The sequence below is a fragment of the Chionomys nivalis genome, chromosome 4 (genome assembly GCF_950005125.1).
Source record: "Chionomys nivalis chromosome 4, mChiNiv1.1, whole genome shotgun sequence".
Classification (NCBI taxonomy): Eukaryota; Metazoa; Chordata; class Mammalia; order Rodentia; family Cricetidae; genus Chionomys; species Chionomys nivalis.
This window is the reverse complement of record NC_080089.1, coordinates 93,647,821-93,664,891: the sequence shown is the minus strand read 5'-3', so window position 1 is coordinate 93,664,891 and position 17,071 is coordinate 93,647,821. Positions and strand designations below refer to the sequence as shown.

General features: G+C 51.4%; 1 protein-coding gene across 1 annotated transcript in view; it reads left to right on the top strand.

The window, feature by feature from the left end:
* The window catches only part of Spsb4 (splA/ryanodine receptor domain and SOCS box containing 4), a 72,906-nt gene that overhangs the window by 18,929 nt on the left and 36,906 nt on the right, over positions 1–17,071 (top strand). Inside the window, exon 2 of the mRNA XM_057767804.1 lies at positions 1,448–2,294. Within this exon, the coding sequence (XP_057623787.1) occupies positions 1,601–2,294 (694 nt within the window). The 5' untranslated portion in view covers positions 1,448–1,600. The remainder of the gene's footprint in view (positions 1–1,447; positions 2,295–17,071) is intronic.

Genomic DNA, 17,071 nt, shown 5'->3' with positions numbered 1-17,071 from the left:
CCTTGCAATTGCAGAGGTTTCTCTGGTTGTCATGGCAAAGAGGGCATGGCCCAGCACAGCAACTCCCATCATGGTGATGACAGCCAGGAAGGTGGGAGAGAGAACGTGCCTACAGTTGGCAGCTTTCCCTTGTTCTCCTTTTATTTTATCTGGATTGCCAGCCTATGGAAAGGTGCTACCCACATTTAGGGTGGGCCGTCCACCCTTGGTTAGTGCTTTTTGGAAACGTCCTGGTAGTTATACCTAGAGGTGAGTTTTACTGATCACAAAGGTGCGTCTTAAATTGACAGTGAAGATGAACTGTCTGTCACCAATAGGAAGTCATGGGTAGGTAAGACAGAACATGGCAACATCCTATCTTCTCATTTGTCCCAGAGAAGTCCTGAGCCAGGATACCCCCAGGCTAAGAAAGAAGAAGGCACACACCTGCTCTCTGCCAGCCGCGAGTCAGATGGGGCAAAGCACAGCCTTCCTCTTCTCATACTTGGGGCCATCTAAGCTCTCCAAAGTCCCTGGGGCCCGAATGACCCTACTGTGTCCAGTTCCTCTGCCTCCTGGAAAACTGCCATCTTTGCAGCAAGGGATACTAACTGGGATAAATGTTAGCAATGGTGTTTCTGTGCCCAGGGAAAACACTGGTGTGTCCAAGAGAAATAATTCCCTGTAGAATGCCTGGAGAACAAAGCCAAGAGTCCCAGATCTGAGCTTTTAGCGAATCATCTTTCAGATTCTCATCAGACTGCCCAAATAGGAGGTGTGTATCCCATCTTACAGAGGAGGAAAGTAGAGTCCAGGAGAGGCCTGAGATACAGAGGGGTGTGTGTCAGCGATGTCTGGCTCCACAGTTTGGATGGATCAGCTCTCTTTTCCTCCTTCTTTGCCATTTATTTTCCCATGGCGACAACACACTACCATCTTCAAATAGTTGTCCCTGGGTGACCCCGCCGAACACTTGTTCTGTGTCTTGCTTCCCAAACCTGGTTCCATTTTAAGACTTTTTTTTTTAAGCTCCAGATAACTGGAGCTACAAACCCACGAGCCACATGCTAAGTGTGTATGACCCCATGTCTCAGCATTCCAGTTTCTTGGGGTTCAGTTCTTCCTGTGACAGTGATTTCCAGCGGTTACTCTGGTGCCAAGACCAGACTCAGAGAGCAAAGTTCCTTGGTTTGACTCGTGGCTCAGTCACTTATTACCTGTGAGACTGGCTAATCACTGACTTCTTTAAGATTTAGAGGAACGGGGAAACCTGAGTCATTAAGGACAGTGTCTGCCATATCTCATATACTTGGAAAGTACCAGATATAAAGTATCATTAATTATTATGCGCATGAATTATGTGGTAGGGCCTTACAAAGGGCCCTTCCAAGGCCTAGGTATAAATGAAGGGACGAGTAGCTGACTGTTGATGCTTCCGTCATAACTTGTGCCCTTTGCTTCCTTCCAGGAGCTTGGGCCCCTGCCACAGCCCAGCAGAGGCTGTAGAGATCAACCATCAGGAAGCCTGGTTCCCAGCCCGGGGGTCCATCCCTGGCTGTGGGGAGTGGAGGCTCCCACGAGGTAGCAGTGGCCCGAAGTGGTCCGCTCCCCATAGTGAGCCATGGGTCAGAAGCTCTCGGGGAGCCTCAAGTCTGTGGAGGTGCGAGAGCCAGCTCTTCGGCCTGCCAAGCGGGAGCTTCGAGGCTCAGAGCCCGGGCGGCCAGCGCGGCTAGACCAGCTGCTGGACATGCCTCCGGCAGGGCTGGCTGTGCAGCTGAGACATGCCTGGAACCCCGAGGACCGCTCGCTTAATGTCTTCGTCAAGGATGATGACCGCCTCACCTTCCACCGCCACCCGGTGGCCCAAAGCACAGATGGCATCCGCGGCAAGGTGGGCCATGCCCGGGGCCTGCACGCGTGGCAGATCCACTGGCCAGCTAGGCAGCGGGGTACCCATGCTGTGGTGGGCGTGGCCACGTCCCGTGCCCCTTTGCACTCAGTGGGTTACACCGCACTGGTGGGCAGCGACTCCGAGTCGTGGGGCTGGGACTTGGGCCGCAGCCGCCTCTACCACGATGGCAAGAACCGACCTGGGGTGGCGTACCCTGCTTTCTTGGGGCCGGATGAGGCCTTCGCTCTGCCAGATTCCTTATTGGTCGTGCTGGACATGGACGAGGGCACGCTCAGCTTCATCGTGGACGGCCAGTACCTGGGCGTGGCCTTCCGTGGCCTCAAGGGCAAGAAACTGTACCCGGTGGTGAGTGCCGTGTGGGGCCACTGCGAAGTCACCATGCGCTACATCAATGGCCTTGACCGTAAGTGTGCTGGCCTAGGTGGCAAGGGGTGTAGAGGCCTCCTGCTCCAGAAGAGTTGGGGAGCGGGTAAGCAGTGCAGGGAGAGCTGCAGTTGGGGAACCCTGCCATTTTCAGCAGTGATCAGGGCATGATTTTGAATTTTGACTTTGTCGAAGGCTTTGCAGTTTGCAGGCTCTGCCTCAGTTTATCCATCTTTAAATGGCACGGTGGTCATGATTAAACTCAGGGCACTCAGGAGGGTCACTTGGCCATACTCCAACTCGGGGCGGGGGGTGGGGGGTGCCACATGGCCAAACTCCAACTCAGGGCACTCAGGAGGTTCACCTAGGATCATATGTGTGCTTAGAATAGTAACTTGATAAGGGCTGACTGAGAGTGCTAAAGAGATTTATGGAATGACCCAACCTAGTCCCAGCTGGAGAGCGTCACCACTGCCCGGCCCCTGGGTGGGAGTCCAGCTGTCAGACAAGAAGTAGTGTTAGCTACTATCACTTATTGCCCCCTCCTGGATGCAGCTTTGAACACCCAGATCCCAGCCCCTTCGGGCAGCTGTCAAAGGAGGTAAACTGCTCTCCCCTCCAGCGGACTGTGGCCGTGTGGAAATGGAGCCCTGGACTATGGAAATTGGCCCCTTTTCCAGACAAGCAGAAATCTAGATCCTGTGACCTGTCCCGACAACTGCTAACGACTCTGGTTGAAGTGAAACTCCGCTGTGGGCTCTAGGTCTCACCCTAGCAGCACCAAGGCCTCCTTTATTCACAATGTATAACCTGTCAGGCAGTTGAAAAGTTAATTAATGCTGGGTGGTGGTGGGCGGCAGGGCAGGCCCTTACTTAATCCTAGCACTCCAGAGGAAGGGTAACCTCTAGGAAAGGCACACATGGCTGCGTGACCCATCCTGAATCCCAGGGCTTTGTTGGACTTGCTCACACATAGTGGCAATTGTGGTTTAAACATGAAGTATCCCCCACAGGCTCATATGTTTGAACCCTCATCCCCTTCAGGAAGTGGAACCCTGTGGGAGGAAGGAAGTTGATCATAGGGCGGTAGTGGGAGGGGATCTTGAGGGGTTTCTTTTGTTTTGTTGTTTGAAACAGTGTTTTCCTGTGTAGCTGTGCTGTCCTGGAACTCACTCTGTAGACCAGACTGGGCTTGAACTCACAGAGATCCTCCTGCCTCTGCCTCTCCAGGGCTGGCACTAAAGGCGTGCGCCACAACCACTCAGCAGATCTTGAGTTTTTATAACCTGGCTTCCCTTTATGTCAGCTCTCTGTTTCCTGACTGCAGATGTCTTGGGACCAGCTGCCTCCTGCTCTGGCCGCTTGCTATACTTTCCTTCTCATGGGGGCCACATACTTTGTGAGGCCTAAGCCAAGTTGAACTCGCCATGAAGTTCCTTCCTGTCAGGGATTAGTAGGTCACAGCAGTGAGACAGTGTGCTGGTCTCCCAGCAACCATCTGTAGGCATTTTCCCTACCAAATCTTACAGAACTGAGCCCTTGCAGCCCCAGTTCCAGGGTTCATTCTAAATGAGAGGTATAGTTGCCAGCCAGTGTGGCTGATTCCATATACCTTTTTCTTTTTTGAAAGATGGAGAGAAAAAAAAAACAACAAACAAGCAAACAAAAAACCTAAAGCACAGAGCTCCGAACCATGAGCAGGGTCCTCCTAGGTCTGTTGGCCTCTGAGATCAACCATTTTCCCATGTTCCCTTCTTCAACTGACAGCCCAAGAGTAACATTCCAGAAAAGGAACCACAGGCAAGGTTCGACTCGTGTGTTTGCTTGAGCAAAATGTGGGCTGACGGTTTGAGGGTGGCAGGCCAACACAAAAGTGGCCGGAGCTCCCAACTCCGGGATAATTGGCAGCATTTTTACTGGCATCTGTTTCTGCGGTTGTTGGACTAAGGTTAACAGTGGAATGATGCTCCGTTTTCTGTTGACCTGTAAAGCCCTGGAGCAGATGAGTCTGCTCTAAGCAGGGTGATCATCGTGGTGCTTTGTAGGAAGGGTCCGGAATCCTCTTAGGTAGACATGGCGATGCCAACCCTAGGGATGAGGAGACAATGGCACCAGTGAGCTCTCTGGTCCAGCTGGGAAGTTTACTGCTGGAATTAATTTGTGCTTGTGCCTGCGCTCTGGAGGGTGTGTCCTGGACCTCTGGACATCCCCAGAACAGTGGTTCTGTCTCTAGTGAGACACTCAGATTCCCTAAGATCCACTCTATTCATCTGTAAAATGAGACATGGGATCCCTTTCTTAGTTTGAGTGTTGGCTCCAAATGTCTGAAATTGACAGCAGGGGGAGCTATGAAAGCCTAAAAAAGAATATTTCCTTTCCGTTATTGACCACTCCGGCCTATTGGTTGGTATTCAACAACAAAACTAAGTCACTAACATATTGTCCCTGTGGCTCCCTTGTGGCTGTTAGAGTCCGGGATCTCCTGCATTACTGAAGGAGGCTGGGTGGGAAAGACAGTTGTGTTTGATGCATTTTGACCTCATGGGTCCTTTGGATGGTTTTATCTCTTTCTCCAATGGCTGGGGTTTTTCAGCGTGGCAGAATCCGGAACAGGATTCAGGGAGGTGAAGGCGAGTACAGGGTAGGGGCTATGATAGTGAAGCAGGCTGTCATGATGCGAGCCTGTAGCATCTCCTATGTGATGACCAGGTGAGTTTTCCTGGCATTGTGCTAGGCTGCCCTCCAGACAAGACTGGCATCCTCTACCTTGGGTGAGGTATGATGGCAGAGAGGGAAGCTTAGCTTGGGGCAAGCCCTGATTATGTGGTAGCCTGTGCTACAGTGGGGTCCAAGGGCTGGGAGGTGATCGGGAAAGAGCTATGTTGTATATATAGAGGGTGATCTGGGCCAGATTCCACCACACATCCCGTGGAGGAAAATGGTTTGACCCCAGAGTCCCTCGGTTGGGAAGGTAGTCCCACGTGAAGATCTATTGGTTGAAAGAATTCTGAGCCTTCATTGATTGTGGACGTGGTAACTTGACCGGGGTATCAGGATTGGAATGAAAGCATAAGTGGGAATAAAAGGGCTGCCCCTTGGGGTTACCCTTTCCTCAAAGCCTCAGTGTCCCCTCTTCAGTTTGGGGGATCAGACACACCAGCACTAAGCAGAAACCTAGTAGTTGGAGTCCATTGCTGCAATTAACCAGCTGGGCTGAGGAGGTTCTGGGGGTCACAAATCGAATACAGAGAGTGGCCTCTGTAAAGCCTTTTCCTCTAATGCAGTGGAAGTTGTTAATGGATAACTCCTTTTCAATTTATGATTTTTATGACTGTAAAAGCAAGCCTTAAAAGGTCTTACCACACTGAACCCTGAAGCACATGTTGGACAGGACAAGAGCTCCTGGCAGTGCAATTTCCTCTTGCAAATGCACGATGCCCTGGAACCTCTCGTGGGTAGAATTGTTATTTCGCTACACCGCAGAATGATACGGCTTAGCGTCTCGGGTTTTCCTGCAAAGACCTGGAGGATGCTCAAAGTCTGTAACCGAGACAGCTGAGGCGTGTGTAGCTGAGAAGTACACAGACCAAGCCAGGCACATGTCTAGGCTGTGTCAGTTGTCCAGATCCAACCTAGTAATAGCAATAATACTACTAGCTAGACGTATCTCATCCTGCTGGGCTCTTTTCTAAGCCCGTCATAAAATTAATCATTGAAATGCTCTTTAAGTAAATATATAGATAATTATCTTTGATTCACTCTGAAGGAACTGATGCTTAGTGAAGTTGAGTGAGTTGCTCAAAACCACACAGCTCATAGCTGAGAAACCTGGATTCAGGCTGAGGCAAATGGTGTGAGACTCTTGGCGGGGACCTTAGCAGACAAGGCAGGGGGAGCCGACAGCTCAGGAGGGTTCGCTCTACCTAATTTTGCGGCCCTCTGTGGTAAACTTAGCTGAGATCCTTCCGTGCTGTCTCTGCTGCTTTTTCTCCTTCCGTTACTTCCTTCCCGGCACTCAAAGAGCTCTGCAGAGTGCGCTGAAATCTAGGCAGGGTGAAGAGGCTGACTCTTCTGCTCGGAATCAGCTATGCTTTATCCCGGAACAGGAGAAGTGCCCCATCTACTCTCACGCTCACCCCTGGGCTGTCCTGGCCTTGTCTAGACTTGTTCCCTGGCCTGAAGGTTCCTCTTTCCAAATTTTGGTGGCTGAGTGCTAACAGAAGGGTGTTGTCTTGGAGTTCCTGCGTGGTGAGGGCGACATGAGAGACACAGGTGGAGGCAAGGAGCCCCAGATGGAGGCCAACATCCTTGGGGGCCTCAGCAGCTTTGATACAGGGGGACTAATTGTTCTCTTTGTCAGGGAAACCCATGGGCTGTACCATAGGCTAAACATTTTACTCGGGTGTTAGGTGTGTGCTGTTTTGGGGGTGTTCTGCACAGAGGGCCTGTTGATGCTCAGGACTGACTTTTGGTTAAAGAGGGGAAGTGCAGGTATGGTGTCCTGGGACCAGCTGGCCGTGAAGGCCTGCCCACTTGTGCCAAGCAGAAGAAGCTATATTTCCAGTCGTCATTCCTAGATGGTTTAATCGATCTGCCAACAAGTATTTATGGGCACAGCAGTGCAGCAGAGGAGGCTGGCAGCCAGCCAGCGCTTCCGGTATTGATGGGGACCAGAGAGGTTTTCCACAGGATGATTGCAAGGGCACCCTCCCCTTGTCAGACTGTGTTCCTGCTCTGTGCAGAGCCCACCACCCTCCTGCTCAACACTCGGGAGTCTTGTGTGGACAGCTAGGTCCTCCCGACTTCCCTGATGACAGAATGTGACTCCCTCCATCAAGGTCCATGTCTGAGATCCTCATCTTCTCTCAGTTTGTCATCCCAGCTCACTACAGACCAGAGAGACCCTGTCCCCAGGCCCCACTCAGTGGGTTTGTCCTCTTTGCTCAAGTGATGAAGACGTGCTCAGGCAGGGGTGGTAGCCAGGGAGGCATCTGTGACAGGTGGAAACAGTGGGAACTTAGTACATTTATGATCCTTTTAATAGGTAAAGCTGGGGGCTGGGTAGCAACTGTCAACGATACACAAAGTTGTACGTTGAAGCGTCCAAGCCACATTCTCCAGTCCCCGGCCCCCTTGCATCCTTGCCACCAGCCACCATCAGCAGTTTCTTGTGTATCCTTCCAGAAATACTTACGACAGGGAATTTTTAGATCACACTATAAGCAGAGTTTCACATCATGGCTCCCCCACACACATCTTAATGGATCTTGGCAATTGTTTAAACATCAGTTATGGTAGAATGGCCCTCATTTCTTATTAACAGTTGCATGTATTTTCATAGTATGGATGTCTAATGATTTAATTATTCAGATCCCTATTTTTGTACAGCCAGGCAATTTCCTGTAAGAATAGACTTTTAATCTTAATTTGAATTCCATTCATTCCCCCTTTCTGCTACTCAACATTCTCAAGCCTCGGTTTTTCCATCTGGGCAGTGGGATACTGAGACGACCACGCCAAGTGCTGTAGAAGTGATGTAAGAATGGAGTCCGGACCAGCACTTAGGTGGCCGCTGTGGGTGTACCCATGCGAGCCATCATCACGTGTGCATTTCCCGTCGTTCCACTGAGCTCACCTCAGACATCCAGTGAGCACCGTGGGTGATTGGGTTTCTCTTTGACAGGAGAGTAGAGTTACATGGCCCTGCTGTCAAGAAAGCCCTAAGCACCTTATTGCACTGAGATTTTTTTTCAGCTGTCCGGTCCAGCCGACCCAAATACAGGATGTCCATCAGCACCATAAGAACCTGGCGCCCTTGTGTGCACAGAGTGGACCATGCTATGTATGGCTTGTGGTGACGCGGCTGCTGAAGGGAGATGACTCTGAACCGGAAGCGGCATCTGTGTTAGCCTCTGTCTGGTCTTCCGCAGGGCACCCTATGCAGAAGTGCTCAGTAGGTGCTGTATAGTGGGAGCTGCATCTCCGTCTTTAGAGCTACCTCTCTTGTAGCGCCCCTGCACGGAGGGCATAGTAGATGTGCTGCACCCCTGCACGGAGGGCATAGTAGATGCGCTGCACCCCTGCACGGAGGGCATAGTAGATGCGCTGCACCCCTGCAGGGACGGCATAGGAGATGAGCTGCTGCATATGCACAGGAACAGAATGGCCTCTGGCTACCTGAATGGCTTTTCTTTTTCCTTCATAGCGGGGACGGAGTCACAGTGGGCCGGAGTAGAAGGAGCGGTCTGTGATCACTGCCAGCCCTCTTGCAGTCTGACCCCAGCGTGACCCGTCCCCACTTCCCATTGTGTGCTTTGCACGGCACATCTGTCCCCACATCCAGACCAGCTAGAGGTTGTGTGATAGGCCAGGCGGTTCCATTCAGGACCTTGGCATTCAGAAACTGGCCCCCTACCTTTTGTTCTCCACAAAGGGAACAGATTTTCAGCTGCGAAAGAGCCTTGCTCAGCTGCCACAGTCCTGCTTTGAGGGGATTCTCACATTTAATAGTTACGAACAGTCCCACATAGCCCTGCCTTCACCAAGGCCTTTGACATGAAGATGCCAGTGTCTGGAGCCGGGTATGGGTGGGACTGGTGTCACGCCAAGTGTCCCTCTGGGCCAGCATGGTCTGGAGGTAGATCTGGTCTCAGGAACTCCTGGCACCCAGGAGTCAGAGCTCTACCTAGCTGTCACCTGAGTGAGTCATTTTAACTCTGAGCTCAGTTTGTTTTTCAGAGAAAGAAAAACTTTCTGAGGTGTCAGAATCATGGGTGACACACCAAAAGTGACCTAGCTAGTTCCTGGCACACAGTAGGGACTCACAGTAGTGGACACAAGAGTGCTAATATTGTTCCATGGATTGGAAAATCACTGTGGACAACGGCTGTTAGTAAACACTGGTCCACGCTGAACTCAGAGGGATTTCTTCACACAAGGGAAGCCTTCTCCGTGAGCCATTTCAGAGGTTTCCCACTGAGTGTCTGACAGGCTGTGTCTCCCAGTGGTAACTCGCCTGGTGAACCTGTCCTCAGCAAGGACATGTGAACAAGTGGCACCACTCTGCCTGTGGCCATGTGTGTACCAGTCAGGAGGAGATGCTAGGTAGAGGGCCTAGCCACTATTGGACATTTGTGGGAAAACGGGGAGAAGACAGCATGTTCCCAAGGCATTCGGGTCAGAAAGCGTGGGGAACGGCAGCCAATCGGTAGCCACGTTGTATAGGCGGTTGTGGAGAGTTTCAGAGAACCGGGAGGACTTGCCAAGGTCACCTGCCAGTAAGCGGCAGAACTAGAGTCAAAACCCAGGCTCCAAAGCCTTTGAAGATGTTCCTGGCAAGACATGAGTGAGTGAATCACCAGCATGGTCCATGGCTCGGGCCTTGAAAGCTGATGTATGATGCAGGATAGGGGAGGTTGGGATGCCAAGGTCAGTGAGGACTTTCTGCCCGCTGTGTTTCTCGGAACCCTCATCTAGAGGGTGACTGCAGTAATGACATTTGTCCCCGGGGACCTTTGACAGTGAAGATGGTGTGTAACCCACTAGGTCTGTGGAGGCCCAAGATGTTGATTTACTAACACACTCTGGGCTGATGTGCATGACGCTACATGTCACAGGTGTGAAACAGAGCGGCCATCCTCACCACCACGCTGTCCCCAGAAGCCCCCACCTCCCATTTGCCGTGAAAGCCAAGCCTGGTGCTGCTCAGCCTGCCTGTATCCACAGTCTCTCCTGCCAGCGGATGCCAGGGCAGGTCCTGGGCCTTGCGCCTTGTCCTTATTGGACCTCAGCGTCTTCTCCTTCCTATCTAGCTCACTTCCATCTTGTGCTCCACTCTCCGTCTGCCACATGTGAAATTCACAGCATTGTGGCAGAGTTGCGCTGTGAGATGACCGGGAAAAGATTGCAAGCCAACTGCTTAGCTCCCCAACACACCCAGGGCCAGTCAGGGCCTTCTGCTTGGTGGCTCCCCGACTCTCCTTGAATGCCCCCTCTCCTGTCCACAAGCCCATTTTGCACATGGGATGTTGGAGGCTCAGGACCATGAGAAGACAGCTCATGGACCTGTCTAGTACTTACCTATAATTCACAACCTAGAACCCCGAGGGTCATGCCCAGTTTTCTGTGGTGACATCTAGGCCTTGGCTCTTGTGGGCTTCATGAAGATGCTGAGGTTGGCTGGCCTTGGTCACTGCCACAGCACCTGTCCGTGGCACTAGTTCTCAGCTCATCCCGGGGCACTGGTGACCGTTCTGAGCAGGAGGTGCTGGGCAAGCAATGAATGAATGAGCATGTTTACATGGAGAGCTGCAGCCTGCAAGGCTGGCAGCAGCTTTTTTCCCCCTTCCGTCAGGGAGCCAGCTGATTTGCCCTGTCTCGTTCTTTGGTTATGGCAAGGGGGTGGTTAGCATGAGTTACAGTCTGGTCCAGACACTAATAAGGCTGCTGTCAGAGGCCTTCCATAATTCAAGGGAAGGCTGTGCTGTGTAATGGCCCTCTTCGTCAGATCTTCCAGGGCTTAGGGCCTCCTTAATGATTTATTTGCCTAGGATGAAATTAAGCCAAGACAGTGTGAGCTTGGAAAATACTGCCTCTCTGGCTTTCCCAGTTCATCCTGCTCACAGGCCACCTTCTATAAATAGAACTGTGAGAACCTTGCTTCGTGACCTGCCTGCTGGGAGCCCTGACAGGCAAGGGCTTCCCCACCACAGGCCCTCGAGATGGCACCTGGCCAGCACGTGGCCCCTGTCTCCTCCTCGCCAAACTTGGCACCCTGCTGTGATACAGTGGAGGACAGATATACTAAATCTTAACCTTGTCCCGGACTCGGAGTCCTTTTAGGACATATATTTCTTTTAAAAAAGATGATTGATGTTCATGTGTGTGTGTGTTGCCTGCATGTGTGCATTCATGTCTAGTGTCTGCAGAGTTCAAAGAGGGCAAACCATGATCCTCTGGAGCTGGAGTTACAGATGGTTGTGAACTGCCTTGTGGGTGCTGGGAACCTAGGTCCTCTTGCAAAAGCAACAAATGGTCCTAACTCTCTGGGCTAACTCTCTGGGACCCAGTGCGAGCTTTTGAGTAGCTCTGTTTGGACCCAGACTGAGTTCCAGAACTTGCCCTTCGGAAATCATTTCCCAGGGGTGCCCCAGGGAAGACGCAGATTTGCTTCTGGTGTTTAGTGAGGTAGATGACACTCCTCTGCCCTAGGCTTAGGCCTTGCTCGCAGGGCTGTGTAGGTGGTTGCCCCGCAGTGAAAGCCTGGAGTGGTGAACATAGGCCTCGTGCTGAGAGTCCAATGGGATGTTTATGTGAAGGCTTCTTTGGAAATCTAGAACCCAGAAGAGGGACACCTTATGAGGGACACCAACATAAGATCACATTAGACTTGCATGGTGGTAGTCGTGCCGGGCACATTTTTTTTTTTTTAAAACCACGGCAGAGTTCAGCTGCTTTCCTTTCCAAAAGGATAGGGTATGCGCCTAAGTGAAGTGTAGGGTACCACTGTTTGGAAAGGTGTCCACACTCCACCTGTGTCTCCTCCAGACATCCTGAAGGCCTCTAAGTTGATGGGCAATGTGTGGAAGCACTGCCCAGAGCCAGGTCCCCAGAAACAATCCCATTCTCATGTGTGTCCTTCTGGACCTTCAAGGTCATGTGGGTCCATTCTCAGGCCCTCAAGTCTTTGTATCTCCTTACCATCTTGTTGCCCTGTGTCCCAGCTTCTGATGCTTCGTGGGGGTCTCAGTAAGTGCTAGTCTCTCAAATGAATACCTGTTGTGTAATATTTTGATTGTGTTCTGACAAAGCTTGCTTGGAGTCAGAAGGCAGAGCTAGATGATCATAGAGGTTTGGAGGACTGTAGACAGAGAGGAGACAAAAGTGGTTAAGGAAGGGCTGAGAGAGGATCTCGTCCCTTTTTGAATGAAAAAACGGAAAAAGTAGGAAGCAACTGATGGCTGCTCCCTGTTCTCTGATCTTCCAGCTGCTGCTGTTTCTTTCTTCTTCTTCTTCTTCTTCTTCTTCTTCTTCTTCTTCTTCTTCTTCTTCTTCTTCTTCTTCTTCTTCTTCTTCTTCTTCTTCTTCTTCTTCTTCTTCTTCTTCTTCTTCTTCTTCTTCTTCTTCCCCTTCCCCTTCCCCTTCCCCTTCCCCTCCTCCTCCTCCTCCTTCTCCTCCTCTTCCTTCTCTTCTTCCTCCTCCTTCTCTTCTTCCTCCTCCTTCTCCTCCTTCTCCTCCTTCTCCTCCTTCTCCTCCTCCTCCTCCTCCTCCTCCTCCTCCTCCTCCTCCTCCTCCTCCTCCTCTATCTTCTTTCTTCTTGTCTTTCTGGGTCTGGGTTACCTCACTCAAAATGATGTTTTCTAGCTTCATCCATTTGCCTGCAAATTTCAAGATGTTATTTTTTCTGCTGTGTAGTACTTCATTGTGTAAATGTACCATATTTTCCTTATTCATTCTTCAGTCGAGGGACATTTAGGTTGTTTCCAGGTTCTGGCTACGACAAACAATGCTGCTATGAACGTAATTGAGCACATGTCGTTGTGGCACGATTGATCATCCTTTGGATATATACCCAAAAGTCTTACCCCAGTATTTGACTCCCGAATCTTTGCAGATTAAGATTAATTAGATTAATGCTTCAGATCCCTGGTTGAGTTGGGACAGTGGTATGAAAAGCACCCGTGACCAATTCATGGGGAACTGCTCTCTTTCCACAGCACACACACTCCTCGCTGGTGCTTCTGGGAAGGAAACTGGAGAGCTTGTCAGTTAGTGGAGAATTCTGAGTTTACATTAGTTGTGCCCCCACATGGCTGCTAACTTGATACTAGGGCAAAGACATGATCTGGGCAGTCATGGCTGCCCAGTGGCTTGGCACCTCATCATCTGTCTGTGCTGGTGTTTATACTGACACCAGCAAAATCCAGACGGCTGCAGCGAACTGTGTAGGCCTGGTTTCCACCACTGTCCAGCCTGTGGTCAAGATTAAGACAGGGTTTTGTTCATGTTGGTTTCTTCACTGGGCCACTCCATAACTCTTTGCTCCGTTGTCTGCTACGTGTCCAGCCTGAGGACAAAAGACTGACTGAAACACGTTTAAATAAATGCTTATGTATGATCATTCTGGATATTGAGAAATGAGATTATAAGTGTGAGAGGGGGCAACTGACAATGGTTACTCGGAACTCCATGTGGAGAAGGACTGAGAGGAACCGAGATGATGCGGTGGGGGTGGTCAGTGATGGTTGTGTGGAGAGGAGTTCATGGGGCTGAGCCCATTGCCAACAGCCCTGAACACACTGGGAAGTGAGCACTGTGAGACTGAGGGGGTCAGCACTGCCTCCCAACCTCCTTCTAGTTCACTGTTTGATTGAAAGGTATTTTATTATCTCATGTGAGCAGGATCTCTTGTATGTAGAGATCTGCGCTTTCTCCTAATTGGACAGAAGAGCCTGTGGGAAGGCTGTTGTGGAGGTGCCTTGGTCAAAGTGCATATGCTTTTCAGTTCACTAACTGGCTGGGGAAACCTAAGGTCGCAGTGAGCCACAGAGCAGATCCAAAACCTTGTTCCTGGTCCTCTCATTTTGCTGCTGCTCCCAGGCAAATTTGGGGCTTTTTTGTTTTGTTTTTAACAAAGTTCACTAGGTTTGCTCAGGACCGCCTGGAGGTCCAGCCCACAGAAGCCTCGGCAGAGTGAGGAGTGTGTGCCTCAGCTGGGGCTGCCCTCTGCAGTTTCTCCCATCTGGTATGGTGGGCAGGTGATGCAGGGCATCAAGCCTGCCCCATTGCCTGGGCAGAAGCCAACCCTGTCTACGGCTTCTCGCCCTTTACGTTCTTGAGAGACCCTGGGAACGCAGTGCCAATAGGAGGTTCTGCTGAGACACACTTTACTCTCATCCCGAGACAAGAGAACCCCAAGGAGAGCCTGGGTATCTTTCACCTCAAACTACTCAAGGTGGAATTGGTGGGCTGCGGTTTCTATTTCCTTTTGACGGACACAGGCAACCTTCGTTGACTGACGAAGAGAAATGGATTGTACAGATGTGTGAAAATTGAAACGTGCTCTTGAGGTGAACTGACTTGACATCCATATCCAGTTTGTGCTGGATACGGAAGGAGAAGCGGGACAGGTCCTGAAAAGTATCCTGGGTCGGGAGCTAGGACACTGGTCCGCTGGTTCCAGCTAGGGGAAATGATCCCTATTTGTGCCTTGGTTTCCCCATCGCAGGAAAGAAGTTTGGGCAAGATGACCTCACTGGTCTCTGCCATTCTGTCATCTCTGATGTTGGTGTCGGCACCATCTCACTTGCTTGATAAGTACTCTTCATGACCATGCCATCTGATAAGGTGGCCACCGACCATAGGTGGCTTCTACAATTGGCCGTCCTGCTTACATCCTCCTGTCTCCTAACATGCATAGAGGGTAGCCACCATATTAAATAGTAGAAATAGGGGCCATCCGGGGCCATCCCCACCACCCAGGAGTGGAGACTTTCAAGACCCTGGGGAGGACTGAGGGCTCAGGGACAGAGCAAAGGATACGGTTCCCCTAGGGACTACAAGGCACAGTATGGACGTTAGGCACACCACACTCTCGTGAGTTCTTCCAGGGCTCAGGAGCCAGTCAAGGAAGCCAGAGTTAGAAGACTGTCCAGTCGAGACAGGAAAGCTGAGAGGATATACTAGGTGGGGAGGAGGCTGACAGGAGGAATCCCAGGAATTCCACGGCAGCCTGGAGCGATGAGGCCCCAGCTGCAGTATAACCGCGACTGCCCAGAGCCCAGGTTACATTTGTCGCTAGCTTACCTAGTTCTGTAATTCCCTCAAGTCCTTAAGCCCACTGAGCCCCTTGTCTCTGTAGGCGGGATGAGAAGAGTGAGCAGGACCCGTTCTGGGGTGAAAGTAAAACGAGACCCCCAAGAGTCCTATGAGCGTGGTTAGGCCCTCACGAAGCACCATACTTCATGCTGTGGTCTCACACACTCCTATGTTAGGGCTCTGTGGTATCTGCCTTGGCTTTTCAGTAGGGCTAAAGCCTATTTGGAGACAGGGACACATAGGTTCCTTTGTCCCCACAGCCCTGAACACCCATCAGCCTCCCTTAGCCCATAACAGATGGCACCGCCAGCCGCTGCACAGGAAGGCCGATTGCCTTTCTTCTTCCCCTTTGACCCCGTGCCCTTCCCACCCCGGATTCATGCTTGAGAGTTGCTGAACACTATCCTTGTCTGTAACACATTTGAGCATCTGGCTGGGTCTGGTTGTCATTTTCTAAACCCGTGGCTCATCTCAGCTCTGATCTCTAACCCTGCCTTGTATAAACAAATCCAGGGCAGAGGTCAGAGGCCAGAGCTGGGCCTCGCCAGTGTTTCCCCTGGGATGCCTTGGTAGGAAGCAGCCTGGAGTCAGGTTTCATTGTTGCCCTCCCCAGGCTGAGCTGGGCCTTGCGTCGGTAGTCCTGGTGGGAAGTGGCATTTCTTCCGGCTTTGTTGAAGTACTGGCTACACTACAACCCCCACCTGAGTTTATTGCTCAGGTCTAGAGCTGGTTTTCCTGTAGTCCCTACCACAGACAAATAAAACAGAGGGAGTTTATCGCTTGCCTGGGAAATCGGTGGTATAGTTAAGTCAGCAACACCAGTCGGCGACCCCCAGTGTCCTTGTAACTCCAGGTTCAGCATGTTAATGTGCCATCTCATGTACAAGACCACAGGCCATGAGATGCTGGCTCATCTCTGATCGGAACTGATGTTTGTCTGACCTGTCTGATCCTCTGCTTTGGGCCGTGAGCCTTGCTCACCCAGTGGCATCCTCCCACAGCATCATCCCTGCTTTGGCTTTAGACTGGTAATCAGGGCTTCTCTGGATTTAGCTTTAAGGCTGCGTTTAGCTGTCCTGTGTGGCCAGAGCTAGGTCTGGAACCCTGGACCTCTCTGGACAATGGATTGCCTGGCTTATTTGCATATCCAGGGAGCTTTCGTATATATGGCCTCCAAGGCTGGCTTTGATGTCCACGGGGACCTCTGTTGTCCCCACGTTTCATCCCAGATGACCCTAATGGTAGTGTTTATGGTCCCTGGACGTGTCCAGCAGGGTACACGCTAACGGCTCCAGCCCTTCACTCCTTCTGCCCCTAGAGAACTGTGGCTAGGCACTTAGGCCATTGCCTAAGAAGACCCAGGAGATGGGAGCCGTGAGTGGTCTCCCTCAGCAGGGCCCATGTCCCTAGCTCTTCCATACAGGTGCGTGGCCTCCCAGACCTCACCCTCTAACCTGGCCTCCACTCTTGTCGTTTTTCCGCTCCCTGCCTGGATGTCACCCTATTCCTCCCTCTGTTCAAAAACCGTCCTCCCTCAAGGCTCTGAGATGTCACCATAATGTTTATAAAGTTCTCTCCCGTGACCCAGTCTGTAACTTCTGGCTGGCGGAACACATTTGCAGTTGTTCCAGCGGGTCTGACACCCTGTACATGGGACTAGGCCGTCACTCACCTCCTCCGATGAGTGCCAGGTCTCCTGAGGCCCTTCAGGGCCTAGGAAAGGTCTGCAGCTGGGCAGGAAGCCTGGTCCAGACATACAACTGTGTCAGTGCAAGCTGTAGGACTCAGCCCTTGGGCATCATCTGTCGTATATGGCAATCAGGTTGAGAAGCTGAGCCGCTCTGAGGAAAAGACCAAGTGTTACCACCTACAACCCATGTGACCTGCTTCCTCTGCCCAGTGCCAGCACCAGTGCCAGCCGAGGGAAATAGTAGACACACAATAAATGCTTCTTGGCCTTTTCTTTTTAAAAGATTATTATTATTATTATCATTTTGTAAT